General features: G+C 40.0%; 1 protein-coding gene and 1 pseudogene across 1 annotated transcript; one reads left to right on the top strand and one right to left on the bottom strand.

The window, feature by feature from the left end:
- Positions 1-3,274: 3,274 nt before the first annotated feature.
- LOC147938599 (uncharacterized) lies at positions 3,275-4,144 on the bottom strand (annotated as a pseudogene).
- Positions 4,145-6,571: 2,427 nt separating this feature from the next.
- LOC104711178 (uncharacterized) lies at positions 6,572-9,146 on the top strand. Its single transcript, XM_010427860.3, has 3 exons — positions 6,572-6,941; positions 7,041-8,415; positions 8,588-9,146. Exons 2-3 carry the CDS (start codon positions 7,076-7,078, stop codon positions 8,838-8,840), a joined length of 1,593 nt encoding a protein of 530 aa, XP_010426162.1. The 5' UTR covers positions 6,572-6,941; positions 7,041-7,075; the 3' UTR covers positions 8,841-9,146.
- The last annotated feature ends 355 nt before the right edge of the window (positions 9,147-9,501 follow it).

Raw genomic sequence — 9,501 nt, 5'->3', positions numbered from 1 at the left:
CCAAACTGCAGCCGGCTGCAAACAAGTCACTACTTTAAATGGGCCATCTGATGGAGCAGGCACTTGCAGAACTTATTGAACCCGTTATTCTCTCAAGTCTTTTGTAAAATCTGCTCACATACAGCATGTAATACAATTTATGCAATAAACCCATGATTAGTGTCATGCAGCATTCTCCAATGTGGCCACACTTGAGAGGCAATGTCTGTTGCATAGTCACTTCCATGTCTATCCCATGGCTCTTAGTTTTGTACTTGTAATGCCAAGTTTTGACCAATTTTGGCTTCTTCAACCGGAGATATATCTGTAATATATGCTTCAACACTGTAGTTGTCAATCCCAACCATAAAAGCCTTGAAACTGACTGGATCTCCTCAGCCTTGCTCTTCCAACAATGCCACACTGAAAAATAAAGTTTTTTGTGACACTTGAGCATACAAAACTTAGTGCAGATGCACCTTACCTGGAAGCTAAATACACACACAACCTGCATCCTCTCACTCTTAGTTTCTCCAGATTTATTTCCTGCAAATGGAGTAAGATGCATAATATGAATGTCTCTTTTCATGATCCGCTCCAGTACCCTTTCAAGCATATAATCCGGCCTATTCTCCATGTCAAGATCATGAATCTTATGCGATGTAGGTACAACTTTGGTGACTTTGATAGCAGAAGTGGCCAAATGTCGTAGAAGTGCTTCTGATTAAGAGACAGTAGCTTCAATATTAGATTGCAACACGACCCTATCATCTTCACAAAGTGTGTCACCCAACTGTTCCAATACCAGTTTATTTTCCTCCGTATGAAGAATTTCCCTTATAAGTGGAGCTGTAAACATTTGGTGTATGGTAAGCACTCTGTTTCTGTGCTTTCTTCCAGTAGCTTCTCCAAAGCTAACAAACCGTTCATGCTTCCTTTTATACTTAAACATCCATGATTTACGAGACAAATTCAACTTCTTATGTTGATTTAATTTATTCCTTCTCTCACACAATCTGTCGAACACATGGTGTGTACATTGCTTGCCATTGACACATTCAAGACACTGTGAACTATTGAACCTCATACTAGCAGATGGCCAATCCTCAAGAACACTTGGATATACATTTCGAATCCTAAGGCTAGGTTCCAACGTCGGGATTGTTACCTGAAGATGTGAAAGCTCTACAAGCTGATGAGATACTTGTGGAATCGATTCCAGTTGATTACTCTCAGTATTATGGATGGCTTTTTTCTCTTGGTTCCTATTCTTGACAACATTGTCTAGCTTGACTAACACAGAACTGGCTTCCACTTCCCTTAGATCATCATTTTGCAATTTCTCAAAATCAGAATCGATTAACCGAGGGCTAATCAATGTCACACTTGTGTTCATGTTACAATTCCAGTTTAATACTTCTTGCGATTGCATTATGTCCGACGGTTGCGACGTGATCTTCCCCAAACACAAATCCACTTCTTTCTTCTTCTCCGCTATTTCATCGTCTTGCTCCGGTGATATTTGATGTTGAACATGGAATCTCTCATCGGTGTTCGTTTCTTGACTCATGGCCACTGAAGGAATTGATTCTTGTTGGATCGTCGTGACATCCCTACGTATTTTGTTCTCACGCCATTGCTGGATGAGTCGGTCATTCCTTTCTTGCAATCGAAGCTTCTCTGGATCGTCATCTTCACCGAACTGAAACAATAAAGCCTCCTTCAACTTCTGCCAGCTTGAGAAAGTGCAAAGTGATTGTCGCCAGTAAAACCAAGCTTCAGTGTCACCTTCGAGAAGACTCTGTGCAAGATTCAGCTTCTCATCTCCCATGAAAGCCTCCTGGATAAAGAAATCCTCTATCCATGAAAGCCATGGTCACAATTCACCAGAAACACCATCGATGATTGGAAATCCCTCAAGACACATTGTGATTAAAATCCCCAAATTGTAAAAACCCTAACTTTCTTCAGTGTTTGATTCGATCCGTGTTCCCAAGCGCACCATTTGTTAAGATTGAAGGAAGAAATCTTCTCTCTTATCTCTTCTCAATTCCTCAATACAAACTATGAACCCTAACTGATAAGATTGGAGTTACAGTTCTCCTCTCTTATCACCTTGAACAGAGTCGCAGCTCTGATCTAACAAACTCACAATGTTGATCACGCAGGATGATGTTCACCATCGTACTCTATTTCTATTTATATTCTATAATCTTCTCTTTAGCTCTTGACACGTGCTTCTTTCTCTCCCACATTGCTCTCTTATCAGGTTCTTTAAGAGAACAACCAGACGTTGAAGTGTGAAAGGGTTTTCTCTATAAATATCATATTTTCATAATGTGTGGTTTAATTTGTGTTGTTTCCTCTGTTTATGCTCTCTTTTGTTTCCAGACAAGATTAAAATTAAAATGTTTGTGTTTCCAGCTTTACATTTTCTAGGAAGAATAATAATCTAGACAAAAAGTGAAGTACATGTGTTAACACACAACTCGTCAATACGAGCTCAGTGACTCAAAGTAAAGGAGGAATCAATGAAAAGAAGTTGAAAACCTTTTTAGTATGGGGCACAATATAACGAAAAAAAAATCATACAAACATGAAAAGAAGTTGTATATCAAGTTTAAAAACCTATAAAATTATAATAGGTTTTTTATACTAAATAACATTTTCATCATGTCATTTATCAATTTTTTTTATCAACAATACAAATTAGACAAAATTAGACTATTCTTTAGAAACCATTAATTATATTTTGGATTAAAATATTGATATATGAACAAATTATCAATTAGAATATAAAATAACATAATGCATAAGTTTTAAGCATAGAAAAAAGTTTTATAAAACTAAACAAAAAAACAATTATTCTAACTAGAGAATTTTTCATAATATAAATTAATCACAAAATAATTACTTAATATAAAGGTCAATGATGCTATATTGCTATATATAATTCTTCCATCGTTGCAGGCTTCCTTTGCACAAATAAAATAAAATTTGTAGGATGCATTTATATGGGTGTTTTACTTAATTTTTTGGGTTCAGATATTTTTTTTCCTTCTTTAATAGAACTGATTGCCCGTTTGGGGTTAAGGCACATATTTTGTTTAAAATTAGAGTGGGCCACCTTTTAAAAATACCTACTGAACTGATTATAATTTTTTTTTTTTTGGCTAAATATGTAAATATCATTAGAATGAAAAAAGTTTTACAAAAAGGTAAGACCTACAAGATAGCAGCTCTGGCAAAAAAAATAAAACAAAGCTACTATAGAGTTACAAAAAGATTTGGGTTGTTAACGGATCCAGTGGAGCATGAGATTTTGCCAATGCTTCTGCAGCCTTCTTGCAGTGATAATGTTGCGGACTTCCCGGTCGATGATCCTGAAGATGACTGGAGGGGGAAGCCTGCAAGAGTTATGGAGAAGATTGTTCCTCTGCCTCCAAATATTATAGATGACTACCTAAGTTACCACTTTTCTGAGCAACACAGGGGCAGAAGTGGTGGATTGTCTGGTCCAAGACAGGAGCTAGTTCTAGGAGCTGAATAGCCGTTACCGGGGACACAGTCTACTGAAAACCAACCTCCAAAGTTGTGCGGAGAACTCACAAGCCAACATAAGGTGATCTCTAGATTCCGACTCAATCGTGCAAATACAACATTCTGAGGATCGTAAGTGACCCCAAGCAGCAAGTCTTTGACGGGTAGGTAGCCTGTCAAGAGTGGTAATCCACATTTGGAAAGCAAACCGGGGTATTGCACTCTTGAACCAAACAGAAGGGACCCAATTCATCAGAGAGTCCCTAGGTCGTAGAGCGTCCCAAGTCCTTGCAGAGGAAAACCCTTGACAAATCACATCATTCACCGACCAAACAAAGGCATCATTAGGCAACTCAGGGGACGGGGCCGGGAGAGAGGAGATGTGATCATGAATATCACGAGCTTCAGATGATCTAGATAAGGGAACAATCCATTCACCATTATTGTAACCGTCTGCAACTTTTGCTTCCCGCGGAATTCTCAGATGCCGATAGCCAAAGTCACCAAGCTTCTTGAATAAAGGACCAAGAGAGGTCCAGCTATCAAACCAGTAAGATGCCTTTAAGCCATTTCCCACCTAAGTCTTAATGAACTGCTCCGCAAGTGGCCTTAAGCCAAGTAGCATCTTCCAAGTACAGGTGTCAGATGGTGAAGCATTTATTTCCCAGAGGGATCTGGTTTTGATATGATGATGATGGTGCCAGGCAGCCCAGACCGAACCATTACTCTCGAACAACCGTCAGATGAGTCTTAGAAGAAGGGTCTTGTTCCACTCTAAGAGACTTCTAAAACCAAGTCCACCCTCTTCCTTAGGCAGGCATAAGGTTTTCCAAGACACCTTTGCCACTTTACCTTCCTCGATATTTCCAGACCATAAGAATTTCTGGCAAAGACTTTCCAACTTTTTGATACAGTCCTTTGGGAGGATAAATGAGGTCATCCAGAAGTTGATGGTGCCAAATATAACCGAAGAGATCAGCTGAACGCAACCCGCAAAAGACAGGGATTTAGTTGACCAGGATCTAAATCTTCGAGTAATCTTATCGATCAGTGGCTCATATTCAGCAATACGGAGCTTTCTGCACATGAGAGGGAGGCCCATATCTTATAGGTAGGGTGCCAGGTGGGAAGCCGTAGGAGACCGCAGTTGATACTTTAGTTTGATCCTGACCCGCAAGAAAGAGTTGGCTTTTATCCTTATTCACTTGTAGACCCGACCATGAAGCAAAGTCATCCAGAGTTTCACATATTCCGTGCAAGGAGGAGCTACCACCATCGAAGAAAATCATAACATCATCTGCAAACATCAAATGAGAGATGTCCAATTCAGAGGCTTTAGGGTGGTAGTGAACATAGCCACTTGCAAAGCGAGAGTGTAGCAATTTGGAGAAAACCTCCATATTAAGGACGAACAGGTACGGCGAGAGGGGATCTCCCTGCCTTAAACCCTGAGAACTCTTGAAAAAACCTCCACTGCAACCATTAACTGCGCTTGAGAATGATGCTGTGGAAATGCATTGATGGATCCAGTTGATGAATTTCTCAGGGATGGCAAGAGCACGCATGGCAGCTATGACAAAGTTCCATTGTACCGTGTCAAAATCTTTGCGAAGATCGACCTTGAGCATGCCCCTGGGTGATATGTTTCTCCAGTTGTAACCGTGGACCATCTCGGTAGCTAAGAGGACATTTTCAGCGAGCGACCTACCTGGAAGTAAAGCAGACTGCGCCGGTGATATGACAATGGAAAGAAGCTTTTGCAGTCTGCCTGTGAGGAGCTTCGCAATGACCTTGTAAAGAGTGTTTAAGCACGAGATTGGTCTGAAATCAGCAGTGGATGTAGCATACATGGTCTTAGGGATAAGGACTAGCGTGGTAGCATTCCACTGTTTTAAAAGCTTACCCGAGCTAAAGAATTCTTCTATGGCTTCAGTGACTTCAGCACCAATGACACTCTATGTTGCTCGAAAGAACTCAGCAGAGTAGCCATCTGGACCGCACGTCTTGTTTCTCGGTAGAGAAAATAATGCTTCCTTGATTTCGTCCTTGGTGAAGAGGCGCTCAAGGTCTCTGATTTGATCAGGAGAGCAGCGATACGACAATAGGAGGTTCATGTCCTCCTGCTCAAGTAAACAGGGGCCTACCTCAGCTCCCAGGAGATTCTCAAAATACTTCACACAGTGATCAGTGATGCCTTGTTGCGCTTCTATTCTCACGCCATTACTGTCATAAAGTGTATGGATCGTGTTGATAATTGAGTAAATGGTATAAAGAAAAAAAAACAGTGTGGGGTACGTGCCCCACCCTTTAATGCCTTGCGTCCGCCCCTGGGAATCATTGTCTTAACTGCTACGTTCTTGGTCTATCATGATTTTGGAAACTAAGACTACAATATTTGCAATTTCTTGGCAGAGAAGACATGTAATGCCTCCTGTTTTAAGATCGATGTTTTAAGACTATCATGTTTTAAGATCGATGTTTGTAGTTTATTTTGTCTTTCTATGTAAGTTTATTGGTGTATTTGACTTCTTTTGAAGCTCGTAAAACCTATAGAGTGTTTGATGGAAAAAAAAAAAAAAAGACATGTAATGCCTCCATTAAAATCATCTTACCGAACAAGGCTTGGGTTAAGAATATATAAAGCCCAATTAGTTCTTGCATGGCCTCTGTATTTGTTATGATAATCCATTTTGTTGGACTTATATCAAGCTTATACTAAAAATTATCGACGTGAACAATGTGTACGACAAATTTAAAATTCATAGCACTCCAAATCAAGAAAGCCAAGTGGTGCCATGTACTTCATTTTTGCATCTGATATGTACTTTTTAGATCTATTAATATACTACTAGTCACTAAAGTCTAAAAGATATGTATTTCAATTCAACTTCTAACCAAATTTTAATTTACTAGTACTATTATTCTACAATGTCCTCGGCCTGGAGTCCCGTGAACCCATCTCCAATCCCGTACGTGTCAAATACTATCAAGCCAGCTTTATCAAACCCAACACGTGATTTATTACCATCCGTAGGTTTTTTCTTTTTCTCCCGAACAAACCGCGTTGCTCAGTTTTATCATTCATCACCTGTAACCGTCTCTACCCGTGGATTAAAAAAAAAACATCATCTCTCTTCTCTAAAATAGCACACGCCTTTTTCACCGGCTATATCCGGTAATTTACTCTATTATTATATATATATATATTTTTTTTTGGCCAATCTCTATTATTATATATATTTTTAGCTAATTTTTACGTATAAGGGCTTTTTATCTTCTTCTTCTCCTTCTACTTTGTTTCTAAACAAATTTCAGGAGAGAGCTCGTCGTATAAGCCACTGAATTCGATTTTGACCTCACAACCCAAAATTTTCCCGAGAAAATCTCTTTCAACCGAACGAATTTGAAAACTCACCAAGAAGGTTCTCTATCTCTCTCCCACATTCTCTCTATCTTTCAATTTCTCGTAATCAATTTTGTCTTTAATCTTTGTAGTTTTTTTTTTTTCTCGATTTATACAGATTCTGAGATCTTTTTTGCGTCTCTTCGTAAAACAATGGAGGTGAAAGTAGCTACCACGACGTCGTTTCATTGGTCAGGACATCACACGGCGATTCCTCAATGTCCGTCGTTTTCTCAAACCCTAACTTCCTCTAAACGCCGTCGTTCTTCTCGTGGAAGAGCCGGAGATGCCTCCTCCGTTGTTGGAGGTTCTTTATCTTGTCAGAGCAGACTGAAACCTTCCACGTTTCTTGGAACACAATCTGGGAAGCTTAACCGATCTAAATCTTGTGAGCTTTGGCAATTCTCTAAGGTAACAACAACAACAACAGATGTGGTCAAGAGAAATAATAGTCCGTTAAGGAGAGTTTGTAGTGCGAGCTCTGGTTTCTTCTCGGACGAAGCCTTCTCTGTAAAGATGCAGGAGTTAGCTTCACAATTCAGGATTGCAGGTCAAGATGACGAAGAAGAGAACAAACACAAATCAGAACCAGTAGGTACTCGTAGATTTGGTTCTGTGAAGCTATTACAAGAGTCTGTTCCGGGTTTAGCTTCTCTTGAGGCACCATGGGCAGAGATGGTTAACCATTCAAGCATTGAGCGTAAGGCAAACAGTGTTGATTTGCCTCTGTCGCTTAGGATAATAAAGAGGAAGCTACAAGAAGAAGCGCTTAAAGAAGCTAGTGCATCTAGTTATTGTTCTATCAATAGAGCTTTTTCTTCTATGGTTTTCATGTTTGAGGAGCTACATAGCTTTGCGTTGCAGACTAGGGTGGGTGTTCTTAGGCAGGTTAAGAAGGAGATGCATGCTTCTTTGCTTTGGATTTTCCAACGCGTGTTCTCTCAGACACCTACTTTGATGGTTTATGTGATGGTTCTATTGGCTAACTACACTGTGCATTCAGTTGCATCAAACCTACCTATTGCAGCATGTCCTCCAGACTCAGAGACAAAAGACGTGCCATTGGGTAGTAAAGGTACAGATCAGACGCATCAAAGGATTGATTTTTCTTCATTTAAGGAGTCTAGTGTAAGTGGAAGAGATGGTAAAGGGATTGATGAGTCCAAATGGTTAGGTTCGATCAGTTTTGACAAGGGCTCCCACTTACCGACACATCGAGACTCGGTTTCAGGAGAAGGGATGAGAGAGGAGGAGCTGAGTCTGTGGAATTCTATGGTTGAAGTAGCAAATCGAATGCAGGATTCCCCTATTGACCGTGACATGAGATTGAGCTTTGTTTCACCGGTCAGTGCAAGGATTGAATTGGATGATTATGCCAATTACACTAGAACAGAGCTTTTATATAAGATAGGTTTGGCTCAAGAGCCGAACAACCATCTGCTCCTAGCTAACTACGCTCAGTTCCTTTCCCTCGTTACTCAAGACTACGACAGGTGATATATCCTTGACCTATTCTTACATCTAACATTCAAGAGTTTATTACTTGTACATTGTGAAGTATATCCTTGCACTTTGCTCATTGAACGTCAAAGGTGTGTAGATTGGTCATGATTCTATATAACTTTGGAACTTGACAAATGATGTTTGCTTTTGGATGTGTATTAGAGCGGAGAACTGCTTCAAGAAAGCCATAGAGTCAGAAGATGTAGATGCGGAAGCGTACAGCAAATATGCTATCTTCCTGTGGAAAGTTCGGGACGATCTCTGGGCGGCTGAGGAGAACTTTCTAGAAGCTATATCTGCAGACCCTACCAACTCCTTCTACGCCGCCAACTACGCCAACTTCCTCTGGCAAACGGGTGGTGAAGAAACATGCTTCCCATTAGAATCGTCTGAGTCTCCTCAGGAAATGGCTTAGGAACGAATGAATGATGTGGTTTGTTAGCAGCAGTCTGCAGTGAAGAGAGACAGGGACAGAACTTAGGTACACGATAGAAGCAAGAGGAAAACTGTAAGTAGTGTTTTTGAGTGAACCAGTGCAGCTGATGAGCATTGCTTCTCTTTGGTTCTTTTTGTTTTTTTGGCTTTTGCCTAACTTTCCACTCAGTAGTAAATACGGTCGTAGATTCCATTGGCTTACTGATCATGGATGCGTCCAATAAGAAAGAACATGTGTAGATCCAACACTACTAATAATAATCACTGAGCATTGCTTTTGGTGAAATAATAAGTGAGCATATTTGCATCGTTTAATGTAATTGTTACTGTCTTTGAGCTTCGTTCAGCAGTGTTGTGGTGCAAACAGAGACTCACACACAAGAGTCTACCGCTCTAGCGTTGAACAACCTTTTCCAATAAATGGGCCTCGGCCCAATTTTAGCCATGTATTGTGACAACATCGCACACTCAAAAAACCAAGACGTGTCTCTTCCTCATTCATACGTTACATTTGAAGAAATAAATCAGACAAATGGGAGAATTTGACTATGTGCAATCTTCCATTTTAAGCTAAAGAACCTCTTACAAATAATATAATCACAATAACCTGTTTACTACATATATTTGTGCCCATATATATC

This window comes from Camelina sativa, chromosome 9 (genome assembly GCF_030686135.1).
Source record: "Camelina sativa cultivar CO46 ecotype springtype chromosome 9, ASM3068613v1".
Taxonomy (NCBI): domain Eukaryota; kingdom Viridiplantae; phylum Streptophyta; class Magnoliopsida; order Brassicales; family Brassicaceae; genus Camelina; species Camelina sativa.
Note: the sequence above shows the minus strand (reverse complement) of the source record. Positions and strands in the feature narration are given on the sequence as shown.

Bases quoted from the DNA above. Each gene is read 5' to 3' on its own strand.
- LOC104711178 (XM_010427860.3), top strand. From the start codon at position 7,076: ATGGAGGTGAAAGTAGCTACCACGACGTCGTTTCATTGGTCAGGACAT. The intron at 8,416-8,587 runs GTGATATATCCT...GATGTGTATTAG, and splicing joins GTTACTCAAGACTACGACAG to AGCGGAGAACTGCTTCAAGA.